General features: G+C 34.1%; 1 protein-coding gene across 4 annotated transcripts in view; it reads left to right on the forward strand.

The window, feature by feature from the left end:
• The window catches only part of UBA6 (ubiquitin like modifier activating enzyme 6), a 98333-nt gene that overhangs the window by 28220 nt on the left and 50018 nt on the right, over positions 1 to 20095 (forward strand). For all 4 annotated transcript variants that reach the window (XM_059922904.1, XM_059922902.1, XM_059922903.1 and 1 more), the window contains 7 exons: positions 2919 to 3013; positions 3539 to 3650; positions 10372 to 10452; positions 12489 to 12611; positions 14416 to 14539; positions 17988 to 18091; positions 19426 to 19488. In XM_059922904.1, the coding sequence (XP_059778887.1) occupies positions 2919 to 3013; positions 3539 to 3650; positions 10372 to 10452; positions 12489 to 12611; positions 14416 to 14539; positions 17988 to 18091; positions 19426 to 19488 (702 nt within the window). The remainder of the gene's footprint in view (positions 1 to 2918; positions 3014 to 3538; positions 3651 to 10371; positions 10453 to 12488; positions 12612 to 14415; positions 14540 to 17987; positions 18092 to 19425; positions 19489 to 20095) is intronic.

The following is a 20095-nucleotide window of genomic DNA, read 5'->3' on the forward strand; positions in this document are numbered from 1 at the left end:
TTGGGGTATCTTTGAAGCCTGCCTACCACAATCGTCAAGTATCTAGTTAGAGTCCGTATTTTCCCAATCGTCTAAAAGAATTTTTCTTTAATTTGTTTTGTTCTAATCAGGATCCAAGTAAAGTCCATATACTGAACTTGGTTTCTTTGAATCAATAGATTTCCCTTCTCTGATTTTTTTTTTTTCCTTTCAATTTACTTGTTAAAGAAATCAGGTCATTTGTCACGTGTACCTCCATCTCTGTATTTCTTATAAACTGGTCATTATATCCAGAGAATCAGATTCAGATTTGATTCTTTTGGCACTGCTGCTTCACAAGTGATATTGTGTTCTCCCATTAGGAGGAAATAATATTCTGTTATCTTTTTTTTGTGATTATTACTACCTATTAATGATCATTGCCTAGATCATTATTTTATTGGGGCTGTGATATTCTATTTCTGTCATTTCTATTTCATTTATTAATGGGAATAATATTTTAGAAAGAAAAGTTTCCATTCATCACTTGTTTGGTTTCGCTACATATAGTTAGTGCATGTGTAAAAGACAAGATAAATACTTGATTTCCCCCCTTTATTTACTACTTTTCAAAATCACTGGTTTTCTATGATCCCATAACAGTGACAGGTGAAACTTGGGTGGTATGTGTGTATGTGAACATCATGATGGATTTAAACGTATTTGATGTGTTTTGAGCCATTGTGCTTGTTATTTTCATTGATGCTCAGATTGTTTCATCTTTGCTTTGGGGGATCTTCCTGAAGTCCTTGAGTCCTTTTGACACTACCCCAGTGGTCTTTGGTTGTCACTGCCTGTAAAGTCTTACCAGTGGACAGAGCTAGAACATTCATTGTGAATGAACACTGAAATTTCTGAGTTTCAAGTTTAGGATTACAGGGTATTTACTTATTTACTTCTTAGATTTTATATTTGTATCTCTTCTCTTACTATAAGGTTTTGGGTCTTAATGACATGAACCTGACTACTTATTTGCTTTATCCTATATTATATCCTATTATATCTATGACATAGTTTTGGAATAACAGTTCCAGCATTATTAATAACAATATGATTATTGAAAACAGTTTAAGATAAGTTTTTTTATCCTTAGTATCCCATCTGGATTTGGCAGACAAATTAACTGCTTTCTTAAGTCACTTTAAATAATTCCTGTGTGTAATTATGCAACAAATTCAAGTAGATAGTTTTGTCCATTTATTCATTTTACTTTGGATTTTTAGGGATTGCTTTTTAAATTTGATTTAGTTTTATTATTATATGAGACATATAATTCAAAGTCAAATTTATAAAGCGAAGTATATTCAGGTAAGTTTAGCATCTCTCTACCCTATTTCCTCCTTCCCTTATTAGATTGCCTTCTTTTTTTAATCTGTTTTTAAATATAAGCAAATACATACCTATAGACATGCAAATCTGTACGTGTGTGTGTACATATTTATCCCCACCTGCCTTTCTTAGGTAAAGTGCCATACTTCTTTGCTTTTTATCACATACCAGCATATCCTGGTATTACTCCATAGTGGTAAATATATTTTTTCACTTATTTTTTTCATAGCTGCATGGATACATGTTGTGTTGATGTATCATACGTAATTATACCCAGTTCCTCATTGGTGGACATTTTGATTATTTCCAGTCTGTTGCTATTACACATAGTGCTGCAGCTAAGAGTCTTGTACATATGTATTTTTGTATTATTTCCAGTGTGTCTTTGTAATAGATTCTTAAAAGTGGAATTGCTGTGTCAAAGGAGAAAAGTACTTGTCATTTTGCTAAAGAATGCCAGTTTTTTTTCTTTTGAGGTTTTGTGCTACTTCATATTCCCACCAGTAATATATGAGAATACCTGATTTACTTCACTCTCACCAATTTGGATTTATGCCATTCTGATGAATGAAAAAAGGTGTTTCATTCTTGAGCAAGGTTGAACATGCTTAAATATTTTAAAGGGCCCTATGTATTTCTTTTTCAGTGTACTCTGCGTTCATATACCTTGCCCCTTTTTCTATAAGATTTGTGGCTTGAAATATAAGTTAAAAATATATTTTCCAGTTAGTCAGTTTTCTTTCTTACTTAGAACATGACCATTTGGAAATGTTAGTTTATGTGAATTTTTAAAATCTTTGTATATATGTTGATCTGTATAATGTGCTACTTTTCTAAACTTAAATTCTCTAACTGTTTTTTAAAGTAGTTTTTCACATAGCATAAAGGCACCCTGGTGATGTAAGTGCATGGTAATATGCCTAATTTATTCATTTTTTAAAGTCAACTAGGTTTCAGTACTATTTGAAAAATAGAGTACATATACACACACCTACAGCAAGCATATAGTATATTTATTTGGAATTACAATATGACCATCATGTTAATTATTTTTTACTTAATTAATTGAGAATTGTTATTGATAAATGTCGTAAGTGGAAAATATTATTAATTCTTATTGTCATCAGTATACAGCTATTAGTAGCTTAAAAATATCGTTACATGAGTGTCTCTGTAACTTGGAATTACAGTTTTACTGTGTTAAGTAATCAAAACCCTGCTTTTAACATTTGTCTTATCTCACTTCACAGTTGAATAATGAAGCTATATTCAAGTTAATGTAACAGTAATCTCTGCCAAAAAAATCATATACTAGCATTAAAAAATTATTTTGCATTATAAAAAAAATAATAATAAAGTAGTTTTTCCATGAACTTTTCTGGGTTTCCAGTTGTATATAGTCATATCATCTGTAAATGGATGTAACTTTATAACCTTTCCAATTACTAGGACTTTAATTACTTTCTATTGTCTAATTACATAATTCTTCCAAGTCAGTGTAATAGTATTGGAAATAGTGAGCATCCTTGTCTTACTCCTGACTTTAACAGATATTTTTCTCTTTTTTGAAGGCACTTACAATTCATGATACAGAAGAATGCCAAGCATGGGATCTAGGAACCAACTTCTTTCTCTGTGAAGATGATGTTGTTAGTATGAGAAACAGGTGAAGATAAGATATTTTGATGTATTATCATAGGATTTTTTTTTTTTTACTGTTGTAGTTACTTAGAATATTTTCTATATCCAGAACACCAGTTCAGTCATAGTTGTTTAACTCATCACCATAAATTCACTCTACTGTAGATAAGTAAGTGTTGACATTTAATTATTTATATTTGTCAAAAATTTAATACATTCACATTGCTACCTAGAAATGCATTTCTTTAAGATTGTTTAAGTAGGTCTTTATTATTGCTGAATCATTGAGCCTTAAGGAGCATTGACCTATAAGGGTACACTTTGAGATTATGTGACTTAACTATGGAATATGACAGTATGCTACATCTCAAGATTGTATAGTAAAAATAAGTTTTAACTTCTTTTATTCCTCTCCAGTTTAAATTCCCATGAAATTTTGTAACATTCAGGTTCTTCTGATGTCATCAAAGTGTCCAAGTTTGAAAGATTGAGTATATTTATTGAACAAAAGAGTAGTAAAAGTCTTTTTTCTTTTCTTTTCTTTTTTTAGGGCTGAAGCTGTACTTCAACATATTGCAGAATTAAATCCATATGTTCATGTCACATCATCTTCTATTCCTTTAAATGAAACTACCGATCTTTCCTTCTTAGATAAATACCAGGTTGGTACTCCATTTTATATTAGATGTTATTGACAGACTCCAAGGCAAATCATTATGTATTAATATAGTATAACTAATTTAACGTAGTCTGTTGAGCAGATCAAAAAATTTCAGGTTAAAAGACTTAGACTAATACATTTCAAGTGCTTCGTTTTAGGGAAAGGGCCTAAGAACTACTCACAAAGTAAATATATTGGTCAGCTATTTTCACAGTAATGTACATGAAAAACTACCCAAATTTAGTGGTTTATAGCAACATGTATTTCTTTCTCATGCATCTGCATGTCAGTTTGAGTTCTGCTGTTCTAGGCTAAACTTGAACTCCACAGTCTGGGTTCTGGTCCATGTACCTCTCTTCTGGGACCAGGAGGCTACCTGAGACATGGTCTCATAGCAATAGCAGAAATGCAAAGGAGCGAGTGCAACCATTCAAGCACATTTTAAGCCTCTGTTTGTGTTGCTTCCATTAATAGTCTGTTGGCCAAAGCAGGTCACATGGTCAAGCCCAAAGTGAAGGAGCAGGAAAGCACACTATACTCTTCCTAAGGCCATGGGCAGAGAGTAATATATAACCCAGGAACAAGGAAGTAAATAATGTGGACCAACAATTCAGTGTAAGTCAGGTAACGAATAAAAACAAAATTTCTCAGCACCTTGGAAGTTCTAAAAGTGACTAGATTGACCCTGATTTTCCCTGTGATTAAATTACGATGTTCCCCCATCGTCTAGGGAAAAGCACTCCTGTGTTTCTTTAAGATCTCAATACTTCTGGCACTTGTGTGACTATATGCATATGAGTGTTCCCCCTAACACCAAACAATTCTCCAACTCTCTGGACACCTAGCTTGGTGTCCTACAGTTTAATCCAGTTCTGATATTGTCTGCCCGGAGAAATAGTGTTAGATTCCACAGGTTAAGGGCTCAGTCCCACAAGAACCCACACTCCCCAACCCCTTTCTGACGCCAATTTCAAGTCCACGTTGTTACTTGTGCTTCTGAGGACTGGCTATAAATCAGAGGTTTCCACATCCCCTTCCCCAGGTTCAGTTAATTTGCCAGAGCAGCGCACAGACTTAGGAAAAGAGTTTACTTACTAGATCACCAGTTTTTTGTAAAAGGCTATAACTCAGGAACAGCCAGATAGAAGAGATGCATAGTTTAAGGTATGGGGTAAGGGTTGTCGAGTTCCCATGCCCTCTCCAGGTATGCCATGTTCACAAACTTGGAAGCTCTCTTAAGCTCCTGGTTCAGGGATTTTTATGGAGGCTTCATTATGTAAGCATGAATGAGTAACACATTGGCCGTTGGTGATTAAGTCAGTCTCCAGCCCCAGAGGTCTGGGAGATAGGGCTGAAAGTTCTGAACCTCACATCCTAAGGTTGGTTCCTCTAACAATCAGCCCCCATCTTTAGGGGCTTTCCAAAAGTCTCCTCATTAACATAAACTCAGATGTGGATGAAAGGGCTTGTTATGAATAACAAGACGTTCACTTCATCTTTATCACTCTGAAGCTATTTCAGGAAATAGGACAAAACTAAATATTATAACAAAAGATGCATCTATAGCTCTTCTATAGGAAATTACAAGTGTGGTAGGAGCTATGTGGCAGGAACCTTGGATGAAGACCAAAATATATATTTCTTACTATAATCACAATATCACACCCACTTAAAAATCAGTGTAGACTTCCATTCTTGACTGGATAGCTTGAAATCCATCCTGCTACAAAGATGCTTCATAGACTGTCTACGATAGAATTGCTTAATAGACTTCCTTTTCAATGATTACATGAGGTCAAAATATGTAAGAGAGGTGCTCAGAGACCAAAAATGAATAGGTAGCTAACAGAAGACCAGTTAACTGTTGGCTGTGGTCATTTTCAGGGACAGGGTTTGCCTGTCTCAGTAACCACATTTCCTGTGAATTAATGGTCACACAAAAATGATAAAAATTTGTTTATATGTGATAGAAAAGTGTAATTGAGACATACCACCTTTTGTAGCTCTCTGGAACCTCAGAAAGCTACACCCTTAATGAAAGGGTGTAGGAGAACAGTCTTTGCCCATCAGAACAAGACGCTTGTCTGTTTTCTCTTGAGCTCTGAATAAAAAAAAAGATCTTCTCTGGGAGTTCATAACAATAGGCCTGCCCTCACATAAGTCACAGCAAGATCCTTTTTGACCCCACGTCTTTGAGAAATGGAAATAAAAAGAAAAATAAACAAATGAGACCTAATGGAACTTAAAAGCTTTTGCACTGGAAAGGAAAACATAAGACGAAAAGACAACTCTCAGAATGGGAGAAAATATTTGCAAATGAAGCAACTGACAAAGGATTAATCTCCAAAATATACAAGCAGCTCATGCAGCTCAATATCAAAAAAACAACCCTATCCCAAAATGGGCAGAAGACCTAAATAGACATTTCTCCAAAGAAGATATACAGATTGCCAACAAACACATGAAAGGATGCTCAACATTACTAATCATTAGAGAAATGCAAATCAAAACTACAATGAGGTATCACATCACAGCAGTCAGAATGGCCATCATCAAAAAAATCTACAGACATTAAATGCTAGAGAGGGTGTGGAGAAAAGGGAACCCTCTTGCACTGTTGGTGGGAATGTAAATTGATACAGCCACTATGGAGAACAGTATGGAGGTTCCTTAAAAACTAAAAATAGAACTACCATATGACCCATCAATCCCACTACTGGGCGTATACCCTGAGAAAACCATAGTTCAAAAAGAGTCATGTACCACAATGTTCATTGCAGCTCTATTTACACTAGCCAGGACCTGGAAGCACCCTAAGTGTCCCTCAACAGATGAATGGATAAAGAAGATGTGGCACATATATGCAATGGAATATTACTCAGCCATAAACAGAAACGAAATTGAGTTATTTGTAGTGAGGTGGATGGACCTAGAGTGTGTCATACTGAGTGAACTCTAATGTGTGACTGTAAGTCTAGTGCATCATTAACCTAATGACCTCACCATTTGGATGTTACAGTTTTCTCCATCAGCTTGCCTTATTGTTTTTGGTCTGGTTCTTTTCCTCAAACTGTGGAAACATCTTTCTTTCAAGTTGCTTTTGTTGCAGAGTTAAGCAAATGTCTGATAGCAGCTGTGGTAAAAAATCCACAGAATGCCCCAACTGTTCATCTGCTTCTCAGAAAAATGTACTTTGTGTATTTTTTTGTAAAACAAAGCTTTTTCCAGTGTCAGTGGTGGAAATGTCACAGAAATTGAGCATTGGTAGTTCAGAATTTATAGTTTCACCAGAGAGAAAAAAAAGAAAGACAAGCCAACAAAGGTATTACCTCTGGAAAAGATTTGGTAAATATTGAAGATTCTACATCTCAACACAAGTTGATGTCCCATTCCCTAATCCCATCTCTATATTCATCCATAGACCGTGGGCCCTTGTCAGCCAATTCATTGCCTTCTTAACTATTAAAGTAACATTTCTTTCTTACATAAGAGGTGAGAAAAGTTGGTTGATAATTTCTTTTATGCTGTTTCAAACCACTGCCCAAATTAATGATTTCCCAGGATTATGAATAATTCAGAATGTTATTCCAGCTTCTTTTTTAAAAAATGGTTTATATGGAAATGAATTGGTTTTCAAATTGAATTAAATCTGAATTTGGGGGCATTTTCTTCAATTGATTCAGAATGAGATTTATGGTTGTGGTTAAATATAGGGTGGTTATTATTTAAGACAGTTCCTGGTTATGTAGATGGAATATCAAATATACCTTACAAAACTGACTTGCATTAGTTACAATCTGTGACTACCCAGTTGGACTGGTTTTTGGTATATTCGCCTTTATAGAGAAGAGGCACTGTGGAAGACTGTTATTGATACAGCACAACTTTGGAGACAGAGAGCAGTAAGTTTAAGAAAAGTTAGGTTATCAGCCCTTAAATTTGTACCTTTTTCAAATTTTCATCCTAAACTCTTATTTCTGATTTGTATTATGGTATAGTTTTTGCCATATAGGTGTCTCTGAGTGAATTGTTGCTATGTTATTTTCATTCAAAGCATATTTTGTGAATGTCTGATCGGTAATTTTTTGTGTATAACCTATTTGAGATGATTGTTATGTCTTGAAACAAGGGTGATTGAGAAAGCTGTGAAGTTGCCTTGTGATTTTAAAGATTTTAAGTCTTGATTTAACTTCTATGCACATTATCATGTAGACTTGCCTGGATTCAGGAGATTATATTGAATAACTTCTTAAGGCCTCTTTTAGCCTAATGAGTGAATGAATTATACAGGGCTTAGAATTTGAAAAAGACAGTAAACTATCTTGTACACAATAAATATCTTGACACACAAACACACACACACACACACAAAAAGCATAGTACTAAGCTGGTGATATGCTGGAATGCCAGACAGAAACAAAAGATCTAGAGGAATATACCCTCAACCAGGCCACAGTATATTCTAATATATAAAGCTCCTATGAGGTTGTGTTCATAATATAAAATAGTAAGACAGGAAAAAGCAGTTCAGCATGATCAAGAGTCAGTGGATATAACAAACAATAGAATTAAACCTCCAAGAATTTCAGATAATAGAATTATTGGATAGGGACTATAAAATATAGATGTTCAAACAGACTAAATCTTACAAGAAGGGATTAAATATACAACAGGAAAATAAGACACTATTGAAAGCAATCAGGCAGATATAACCAAATAGAACTTTTTTTTTTCAAATAGAACTTTTAGAAATGAAAAATATAGTCCTAAAAATTAAAACAATGAATAGATTAAACAGTGGATATATACAACTGGAATAAGAATTAATAAATCGAAAGATAGAGCTGAGGAGATTAGTGAAACTACAGGGACTTCCCTGGTGGTGCAGTGGATAAGAATCCGCCTGCCAGTGCAGGGGACAGGGGTTCGAGCCCTGGTCCGGGAAGATCCCACATGCTGCAGAGCAGCTAAGCCCGTGCACCACAATTACCAAGCCTGTGCTCTAGAGCCCGTGTGCCACAACTGCTGAGCCCGCGTGCTGCAACTACTGAAGCCCCCACGCCTAGAGCCCGTGCTCTGCAAGAAGAGAAGCCACCGCAATGAGAAGCCTGCGCACAGCAACGAAGAGTGACCTCTGCTTGCCACAGCTAGAGAAAGCCCACGTGCAGCAACAAAGGCCAAACGCAGCCAAAATAAATAAATAAATAAATAGAATTAAATCTAAAAATAAAAACTATAGCACACAGTAATAAGAGAATATACTAAAGAGAAATTAAAAGAAATGAGAGCTTGAATAAAAAGGTCTAATTCATGAGATTGGACTTCTAGAAAAAGGCATATTCAAATAAATTATGGTTGAGAATTTTCTAGCACTGATGAAACACAAATTAGACTCAATATATACTGGGTGTAATAGGATTTCATTTTACCCTAATTGCAAGCTAATAAGTTAGCCTGTTACAGTTTCATGGATGCTGGCAGAAAACATGAGATTCCTGGATCAGAGACTAAGGACTTTACTACTCAGAGCATGGTAAATGTGTGAGCATGATATTTGCCTTGTTTCCTCCTGCATTCCTCCAAATCCCACCTGTGCAGTGCAGAGGGCTCAGTGGATGGCTGCACATGTAGTGGGTTCCTTTAGAGGAAAGGAACATTGAGCTTGGGGAACTTGCTGTTTTATAGCAAGCAGTGAACAAGCTTGCTCTTTGTCCCAGAGGGAGACATTACCTCATTTCTCAAGTTTGCACAAGGCAAATACAATCCTGAGAAACAGCCCACGTAAAGAATGGTCAGAGCCTTGCATTCGTGGCATACCCAGTGAGAGATATATAAACATTAAGAGATCCATGGAGGATTACCGCTCTGTAGGAATCACACCCTATTCTAAGCTAGATAAAACTAAATCCACACCTGGTTATTTGTAGTGAAACTGAGTTATCCATTTCATGGAAACCAGCAGCAAGGAAAGCTCTGGACTGAGTGTGTCAACCTGCTCTTGCCACTTGATAGATGAATGACCCTAAGAAAATATTTGACCTTTATGAGTTTAAGTTAGCTATGATAAAACCTTCTCTACTTATCTCACAGGGTGATGATAAAAAATTAAAGTAAGCATTGAAAATTATAATTTGCTATCTTAAATAACAGAACTTGGTGGCACTGTCATAAATAAAAGTTGTAATATTTTGAATCTGTTGAATCTCTGAAATAAAAGTAAAAGAAAGCTCAGCCAACTAATGTATCTCTTTGAAAATGTAATTGTTTTAAGCTAGCATTTAATTAATATTTTGATGACTAAGCATTTCCATGGCAGTAACAGGTAAAATAAAATCTCCAACCATTTGGGTTGTGTAAATGCCACATAGGATATTAAGGTTTGCTTCTAATTGTGATGATAATTGAGTTTAGTGTGGGCAGGTTTTGTCCTGTATATACTATGCCATTTTATGTAAGGGACTTGAGTATCTGCAGATTTTGGTATCCACAGGGAGTTCTAGAACCAATCCCCTGCGGATACCTAGAGATGGCTGTATATGTTACTTTTACTTTTGCTATTTGGTACCTCTGAAGGTATTAACCTTAAAATGGAGTACAATACGATAGTATTTTTTACAAAGAAAAGTATTTTTAGCATAGTGCAAACTGAAATGCTCCTGATTTAGAAGTTGTACATTACCAAAATAATTGTTTATTTTTTAATCTTGTATTCTTCTCAACAGTGTGTAGTATTGACTGAGATCAAACTATCATTGCAGAAGAAGATCAATGACTTTTGCCGTTCTCAGTGCCCTCCAATAAAGGTAATAGTATCACTTAATAATGACATATAGTTTACCAGAGGAAAAGCACTTTCAGTATTAGAATTCATAGCTTTTCAGTGAGTTATATAAGAAACTTTTTATATGAGGACAATCACAATAATACTTTTTAATTTTCGTTTTCGAAGTGTGGTCCAAGGACACTGAGGGTCCCAGAGACCCTTTCATAGGGTCTGCAAAGTCAAACTATTATAATATTACTGAAATGTTATTTGCTTTTTTCCCTCTGATTCTCTTACGGGGTGCAGTAGAGTTTACAAAGTCTACTTGATACGTGGTGATATCATTGCTCTGACAGCTAATTGAATGTGTGTGTGTGTTCTTGTGTTTTAAGTGTTTCTTGGTTTTACTTTCGAACACAGTAAATATCAGTAGGTATAACCCACATAAACAAAAGCTAATTGGGTCATCAATAATTTTTAAGAATGTAAAGGGATCGTGAAACCAAAAAGAAAGAGAACTGTTGAATTGTAACAGTAGAGTAGAGGTGGCTAGACCAGTTAGGGGCTAATGCAGTAAGTAGTCCAAGTGAGAGATACTTGTGCCTTGATGGGAATAGAGAGTGTGAGAAGTCATTGAATTTGAGGTATCTTTTGTAAAAACAGACTAATGGGATTGAGAATGGATGAATAAGAGTTGTGAAGGAAAGAATGATAAAGAATGACTCCTAGATTTTTGTCCAGAGTAATTAAGTATTGTTAAGTAGTGATGACATTGAGAAGACTGGAAAGAGGTCTAGATGGGAAAAATCATCCCCTGCAACTGCATACATATTACTGACTCCACCTCCTTCATGGGGTCCTTTGTTCTTTTGGCAAAAGGAAAATGCTATTTGTTCCTTTGAGATAGGCACTAAACTATCATCATACTGTATAAAATAGATGTGCTGAAAATCTTTGGATTGTGGTACTTACATAGCATATTTATACTCTGTAGAACATGTGTGTTCTGTTTCACAAATTAAGTAGATGAATAAGACAGAGTAGTCAGTAAACTTAGAACAGAACACGAAAGTTTTACAAAATGATTACACAAGGTTGTAAACTAAAATCTTTATGTGATTGATGCATATATTCATACTTTAAAGTTGTTTTGCAGAGAAAGAAATTGTCCTTGAGTTTGCAGCTTTTAAACTTAAAAAAAAAGGTTATAAATTTCTTCTCAGTTTTATGTCTCATAAAAAATGCTGTAGGTACCTATTTTGATAGTAAATGCAGTGCATGATCAAGTAGGAGGTAGTCTTCTGTTAGCTATTTCACTACCTCATATAATAGGTGGTATAAATTATTTTAATGGGCTACATTCTTATGCCCAAATATGAATAGACTTTAGTTTTTGTTAGAAAAATATCACCTTATACAGGGTCATATGTGTTACAGATTAAGACTTTTTCCTTATTATCAGTATGTCTGAAAATAACTGAGCACAAAAATAATTTCTTTACATTTTCTTAGACTGGAGAATGTATATATGTTATAAAAATCACTTTCAATAAAACATTTATGATTGTGTTTAAGAATCTGATTCTTACCTTTCATAATTTCAACGTGCACTGTTAGTTCCTCAGCCCCTTTCCTGTTGACGCCACTCTCAGTTTTTAGCTGTTTTATTTTCCTTCAACTCTACCGCTTTTGGTGAATGGACATTCCATTCTTCTTTTCTAAAATGAAAGGTAAGAATTCACTGCTAGACCGTCAAACCAAGATATCTTTCTTATATTCTGTGCTTGATTTTTAGGGCAAGGCACAAATTTTTGTTATTTAAAAATTATAGAATGTACAATGATGGTGTGCTGATGTTGCTTCTGATTTTGTTAACACCAGATATCCAGTCTGAAATACCAAAATCCTTGATTCCAAAACCAATTTACAAATAAATTATCATATTTGTGGTCACTTTATACCTCAAATAATATGCTTAATTGTAAATAAAATTGTCACCAAAAGGCCTAAGATAGTTGAGGGGTTTTTTTTCTTTATATAAATGTATAAGCTTGAACTTGTTTCTTCATTTCACAGTTCATCAGTGCAGATATACATGGAATTTGGTCACGGTTGTTTTGTGATTTCGGTGATGAATTTGAAGTTTTAGATACAACAGGAGAAGAACCGAAAGAGATTTTCATTTCAAATATAACGCAAGTATGATTATATACGTATATTATTGTATATGTATATGATTGATTTTCTTAAGTTGATGTGAAAACTATTTTTTAAAAAGTGATATTAGCAAAATATTATAATATGCAGTATTTTTTATTTGTTTAAAATTGAAGTTAGAATATTAAGAGAGAGTATTCTGGATTCCATCTAACATTTTTTAACAATTGATGAACATTTGCTTATGTCATTAATTTTAATTTTGTTCTCTGTCATGTTCCTATGGGACATGAATTGTGAGTCAGTGTTTACTGAACTGTTGATTGTGTCAGATCATAGATGTACTAAGCATGTCTTAAGTCACTTGGCCCAACACTCTGACTCCAGGAAGATGGACACTTAAATCATCATAAACAAAAACTTTTCTAATTTGTTATATTTCTAAAACATTATTTGGAGGATGATAAAAGTTTAAGAATTAATTAACCTTCAAATCAAAAACTCTGAATTTTCTAACCATGTTCTCTTAATATCACGCAAGCTTAATTTTTTATTCCCTGAAAGAATTGGAGAAATTATGATCCATTTTTACTACTCTTTTTGTAGTTTAGCCTAAATCATTAACTTTATTTGCACTCTTAATAATCAATTTACATTAAAGCTCAAAAGAAACCAAACATAAGGAAATGATAATATACTTTGACCGAATAGTATTTGTGCTTCTATCTTTATGCTTTCTTTTTAAACCCAGTGTAATGTTGCCTTTCTCACCCCTTTTTAAGAAAAAATTCATTGAAAAATCATTTTTTGTATCAATTTGCTTACAGAATGGTTATTGTTCAGCCTTTTACCTTCTCTAGTTATTGTTAGTTTGTCCCTAAGAATATTATAGAGTTAGAATAAACTCCAAGGGATCTTGTATTGCACTGATATTGTCTTTTATTGAATAGTGCAGGAAATATGGAGGTTATCCATAAAAAATTAGAAAAATATCATAAACGTTCCCATTTAACTTATCTATAAATTATTTCTCCTTCTTAAAGCCCTTATGAATTCTATTCTTGTTGAGATATTAGTAAACCCACATTACATTAATTTTATCTACATGTTTGTGATCATAATTGTATTTCTCAAGCCCTTAAACAGCAAGAGAATTTTTAGAATCTACATATTTATGAAAGAGAGAATTATAATTCCATTAGGTTTTATGTAAATTAAATTATTATCACATTATTCACGCAATGTGATGGATTATATGCAGTTAGGAAATTTCCTGGTGTCTGACCTATCTCATCCACCTTTTAGATGAGATAAACCAATTCCTTCCTGTTTTTATCTTGATAAGCAGGGGTACATAATATTTCTTTGCTTTAAAGTGTTGGATAAGCTTTAAACTACCACTTTCCTGGCTTTAAATTTCCATCCTCCGTTCTTACATTTCTTTGATCTTCAAAGTTAGAGTCATCTTTTGTGTACACAGAGTCTGTCATGAATGACTTTGAAACTTACCATTCAGTCACTTCGAATGTTTTTTATAAATCACAAGAATCTTTGCATCTGTGAAATATTTGAACTCCCTTGTGGAATCTGTTTCCCCCAAACATAGAAATTATATTTTAAACATTCATAATAAAATAAGTTTTAAAATCACATAATAAAATGATAAGTTACTATTTTGTGACAATTCTTTAAAGCATTGCTTTTAATATGGAAGGAGAAGAATGGCTTGGAATTTTGGTTATTTTGAGAATTTTATGATAACATGTTCCTTTTTGTGTGAGATTTGGAATTTGTACAAAAAAGGAATACATGGACTTGTTTTTTAGTATATTACTCTTATTTCTAGGCTAATCCTGGCATTGTCACTTGCCTTGAAAATCGTCCTCACAAACTTGAAACAGGACAATTCCTAACATTTCGAGAAATTAATGGAATGACAGGCTTAAATGGATGTACACAACAAATAACTGGTAAGTTTAATTAATTCATTTATACTTATCCATTATTTAGCATGTTTACAGTTCAGACACTATACTCAGTGTCGAGAACACACCATCAGCTCAGATAGACATGATCCAATTCTTGGCCTCAAGACATTTAATCCAAGTGAGGGGATACTAACATTCAGCAATGATGGTATAAAGAGAGAAAAGGCATTCTGGGATCTCTAACCTTAGCAAGGAAACCTACTCACTTTTGGTACAGCAGCAGTGGGGACAGGGTGTCTTGATTAAAATTGATTGCATCGGCTTACAAAGATGATGAAAAGAATATTCTGTGCAGAGACAAACAGTAAGAAGCAAAATAGAATTCAAGGAACTTAAAGATATAATATAGCAGGGGTGACAGTGGGAGTTGAGATAGCAAGAGTCTTAAGACATTTAAGAGGAAACTTTATGGTAGGTGAGCGAAGATTCTGGCACCTTATTTGTTTACACATTAGGGAGTGCAAGAAGAGGAGCAGGTTTTGGAGAGAGATAATGAGTACAGTCTAGGCTTGTTGGGTGAGGTGACAGTGAAGTATTCAAGTGAAGATATATGTTTTTGTTCAGTGGCTTGGATAAAGGGATGAATGGATGTTACTGCAGGCAGATTTGTGGATTTATTGGCAAGAAGCTGCAGGAATCTGTTTTGTCAGTGGACTGAGATGAAATCATGACCGAAAGGAGAGGTAAGGTGGTAAGGCCAGAGATGTGAGGAGAGTAAACATTTTAAAAAATCAAAAAATCATCAGGCTTCATTTAGGGCCCATTTGAAGTTGAAAATAATGAATTTATAGCAGCATTAGTCTGCGTAGTTTGTGATTTTCCTCCAGCCATGTTTAAAAGAGTTAAAGACATTGCTAGATGTCTTGTAACTCAGAGACAGCATGTTTACACCTGTTCAGCTGAGAGTGATTCAGTTTTATCTTTAGGGCATCTAAAAGTATAATTATGTGATTAGTGTATAGACTAGTAAATGGATTACTTTTATTTTTCTTTTAATGACTACAAGATGAATCCTTAGGAGAGAAAAAAAAAAAAAATCAGTCCCTGTTACGAGCTCTTTATACCAAAACAACTTTGGATCTATATTTAAGAGTCTTTGGGGACTTCCCTGGTGGCACAATGGTTGAGACTCTGCTCCCAGTGCAGGGGGCCAGGGTTCGATCCCTGGTCAGGGAACTAGATCCCACATGCATGCCGCAACTAAAAGTTTGCATGCCACAACTAGGGAGCCCACAAGCTGCAACTAAGGAGCCCACGAGCCACAACTAAGGAGCCCACCTGCTGCAACTAAGAACCGGTGCAACCAAATAAATAAATAAATAAACATTTTTAAAAAAGAATCTTTGGTAACAAAACTGTTGGATTATGTTTCCCAGACTATATCTAAATAAGTAAAATACAGATTCAGATCACTGATATTAAAGAATTTTTATCTGTTTTTGCATAAATTGACTCAACTAACTATTTAGGATTATCCTTTGTTGTGTTGGGGGCCATGCAATGATAGATTGTGGTGCTGGATCCGAATCTTGAGGCTATATGTATATATTAACAGGAGAAGCCACTGGATATCAAGGAATGAAAATAAAGAAAACCCACATTTTGTACCAAAAATTCTTTGGGCAGAGAGAGAATATTTGAATAGAGTAGCAGTTTATGAAACTTTTTTTTTCTTAACATTTATTAGTTGGTACTTACTGCTCTAAAGTAATTTTCTGTTATTTGAAAAACATTTTTAAATAGCTAAAACAATATATGCTTATTCTAGATATATATATGTATATATGTTTAGGTAGAGTTAAAAATGAGTACTAGTTCAGACCTCCCCTCTACTCCAGAAGTAACAGCAGCTAAGTTTGATGTTTACTCTGCTGACCTTTTCTGTCTACTTAATATATAAACCTTGTTTATTTAATTTAATTTTGTGAATAAGCAAATCGTTCAAAAACAGTAGAAGGGAGACTTCCCTGGTGGCACAGTGGTTAAGGATCCACCTGCCAATTCAGGGGACACGGGTTCGATCCCTTATCCGGGAGGATACCACATGCCACGGAGCAACTAAGCCCGTGCACCACAACTGCTGAGCCTGTGCTCTAGAGCCCGTGAGCCACAACTACTGAGCCTGCATGCCACAGCTAGTGAAGCCTGCACACCTGGAGCCTGTGCTCCACAACAAGACAAGCCACCGCAATGAGAAGCCCATGCACCGCAATGAAGAGTAGACCCGCTCACCGCAACTAGAGAAAGCCCGTGCACAACGAAGACCCAATGCAGCCAAAAATAAATAAATAAATAAATTTTAAAAAAAAATAGAAGGCAAATGTTTATAGTGAAAACTTTATTGCCCACCTATGACTCCCACTCATTCTTACCTGTCCACTATTCTTAGTTTATTGTGTGCCCTTCCAGATTTCCTTATGCATTTTTACATGCAAGGTAACATATTATGACTAGAGCTACCCTTTGCCTTTTCATTAAACTAAACATCTAGATGGTCTTTTCACATCAGTAATTGTAGAATAGTCTCCTGTATGATTGAAAATGGTATAGTATAATTTTGATTTGCATTTTACATTTTATGAATGAGATTAAGTGTCTTTTCTTAAATTTTAGAGCTATTTCTTTTTCCTTTAATGTGAATCATCTGTCCTTTGCCCACTTTCTCATTGAGTTGTTGATTATTTTTCCCCAGAACTCCTAATATATAGGGCATATTTGCTGAGTTTTTTTTTTTTAATATGAGTCGCAAAAATTTTTTTGTAGTTTGGCATTTGACTTTGCTTGTGATGGCTCTATGTGTATATGATGTCAAAGCTTTCAGTTTTTTCTTTTGAGTCATAATTAGAAAAGCCTTCCTTACTGCAAAGTTTTAAAGAAATTTTTCTCCTATGCTCTTATCTAATAATTTTTTTGTCATCTTTTTTGATACTTAAAACTTTTATCCATTTGGAATACTTCCCAGATGGCTTTTTTTCCAAAAGATTTATTGAGTATCTTTTCTTCGCTGGTTTGAGGTACCACCTTAATTGTGTCCCTTGTGGGTCTGTTACTGAATAATCTATTCTGTTTGTCTGCCTGTCTATTCATGAGCCAGTATCATACTATTTTAATTATTATGAACTATATATATAAAAAGTATCAGTATATTAATTATTGAGTCTTTATAAAGTATTTTAATATAATAAGCACCTCTCATTCCCTTTTTTTCCTTCCAAGTTTTCGTGACCATTTTTGCTTAAGTCCTTACATTTGTATGGGAAAAATAATCTGTCAAGCTCCCCACACTTCCACCCACCACCAAATAAAATGATTTATACTGAGATCTTCTTAATTTTGTAAACTGTGAAAAATTAACATCTTTATGATGATAAACCTTCAAATTTAAATACTTATATCAGTATATAATGGTTTTCTTTTTTCCTCCTTTTAGTGGTATCACCATTTTCTTTTAGCATTGGTGATACTAGAGAACTGGAACCTTATTTACATGGAGGGATAGCTGTTCAAGTTAAGACTCCTAAAACATTCTGCTTTGTAAGTATTTTTTTTTTCTGATTAAAAATATGTTTCTTTACAGAAGAATGGCAGGGAGAAAAAAGCAATAAAAGTAATTCAAAGGCTGAACAGATTTTGTTTTTTAATTTGTACCCACTTTCAGGAAAATGGAATCAATCTATGGAAATAAACTGATAGCAGCAAAAAAATTTACAGCTACAATACCCATCCATATAGTTAAGGTATATAAGTTACCTCAAAGGAACTACTCCTTTGTGAATCATCAAAGAGTTGATTATACTTCTTATAATTACTTCCTAAGACAAAAGATGTAACTAATATATATTTGAAAGATTTAATAAGCATTGATTCAGTATATGTTCTGTTTTATTATTTAGTTATTTACATTTTTGAAGTAAAAGGAATATTTCTTTTATTTATCATATTTGTTAATCCAGGTTTCTAAATTTTTAATTTTTTGGATTTCAAGAAATAGTGTAATATGTTGGAAATGTTAAATAATTCCCATAAACTGGCATTGAAAGGAAAGGTAAGTATCTGTATAGAGAGAATGTAGAGGCTACTTGTATCAAGGAACCAAGGAGCCTCTTGCTGCTTAAATCCTTAGGCCACTTCTCAGTATAAGCTGTCTAACACATCTCTGTTTTTTCTTGCAAGTTCTCAAGGTTTTAACTTGACTGCCTTTTCTTTTCCAGAACAATTATTAACTAAAGTTCTCTACAAGGTTTTGTTCAAGCCAAAGTTAGAGCTAAACAGATTAAAATGCTACAGCTAGTCATATCTGCTGTAGGAAGATTTGTGCATTACTTCCTCTTGCCATTGTCCCCAGTTTTTAATTATGCCTCAAGTAAATTTCAGATTGGGTTTGTTTTTTGGGGGGGGCAGAGGTGGTGGTGGAGTGTTGGTTGGTTGGTTGGGTTTTTTGGCCTTGGTGTGTTCTTTGCTCCACACAGAAAATTTTAACTGGGTATTTATTCAAGTTATGTCAGGCATAACAAGTCCTGATAACTTGGTATCAAAAAAATATGGTAGCTCTTTGACTAAGATTATAGATTTTTTCAGGTATACAAATGTTTGTACCAATTCTTCCCAAATTTACTATTTGGAACAGGTTATCTAGTTGCATGTAACATTAAAAAAATAAAGTGTGATAATATGAAAAGGGGTAACCAGTGAATGGTAGCTATTTTATATTTCAGTTAAAACATATTAGCCCAACCTTATTTATTTCAGACCTTTGGGAGGGAGCCATTGTTTAGTGCTCTGTATAGTTTGTCAAGTAATCATGTGCTTGCTCCGAAGTAATAGTGGATTATTTTCTGTTGTTTGTTTTGTTTGTTTTTTTCTGTTAGGAACCATTAGAGAAGCAGATAAAACATCCAAAGTGCCTTATTGCGGATTTTAGCAAACCTGAGGTAAATAAATGCTTTGCAGGTTTGAGAAAGGCGGGTGGGGATTGGTAAGAGATTATGAAGATTTCTGTCAGACTGTCGGATTTTTTAAAAATAAAAGTTGTATTCATGTATCTAGAGCTGATGCCCAAGGATTAAAAATAGGAATTTATATAATGGAAATGTTAGAATAATAGGAAAAAGGTTTACTTTTGTAATGATATACCAGGTTTGATAGTGTAAAGGTGGTTTCATTAATTTATGCAAAGGTGATCACGTTAAAAGATTTTCTGAACCATGTAGAGTTTTATATAATACATAGTTCTTCCGTAAAAACCTTGGAAGCATTTATTCTGTTTTTTTTAAATCACTGGATCAGTTTTGTAGCAATGGATATATTTGTGATAAGTAAAGAATTATATTCAATATTAACAGTTTCCAAATTTGTAAATGTTGATAAAGAAAAGGAATTCGGTGCTCTTGTACAGACATTTTGTTTCCTTTGTTCAGTTGGTAATACTTTGTTTCATATGGATAACCTAATAAAAACTAGTCATAGAGCCTGGGATTAAAACTTAGATCTTTGTTTAGATATAGCTTTATGACCTTGAAGTCAAGTCTCAGCTTCCTT

Source organism: Balaenoptera ricei, chromosome 5 (assembly GCF_028023285.1).
Source record: "Balaenoptera ricei isolate mBalRic1 chromosome 5, mBalRic1.hap2, whole genome shotgun sequence".
In the NCBI taxonomy this organism is placed as follows: Eukaryota; Metazoa; Chordata; class Mammalia; order Artiodactyla; family Balaenopteridae; genus Balaenoptera; species Balaenoptera ricei.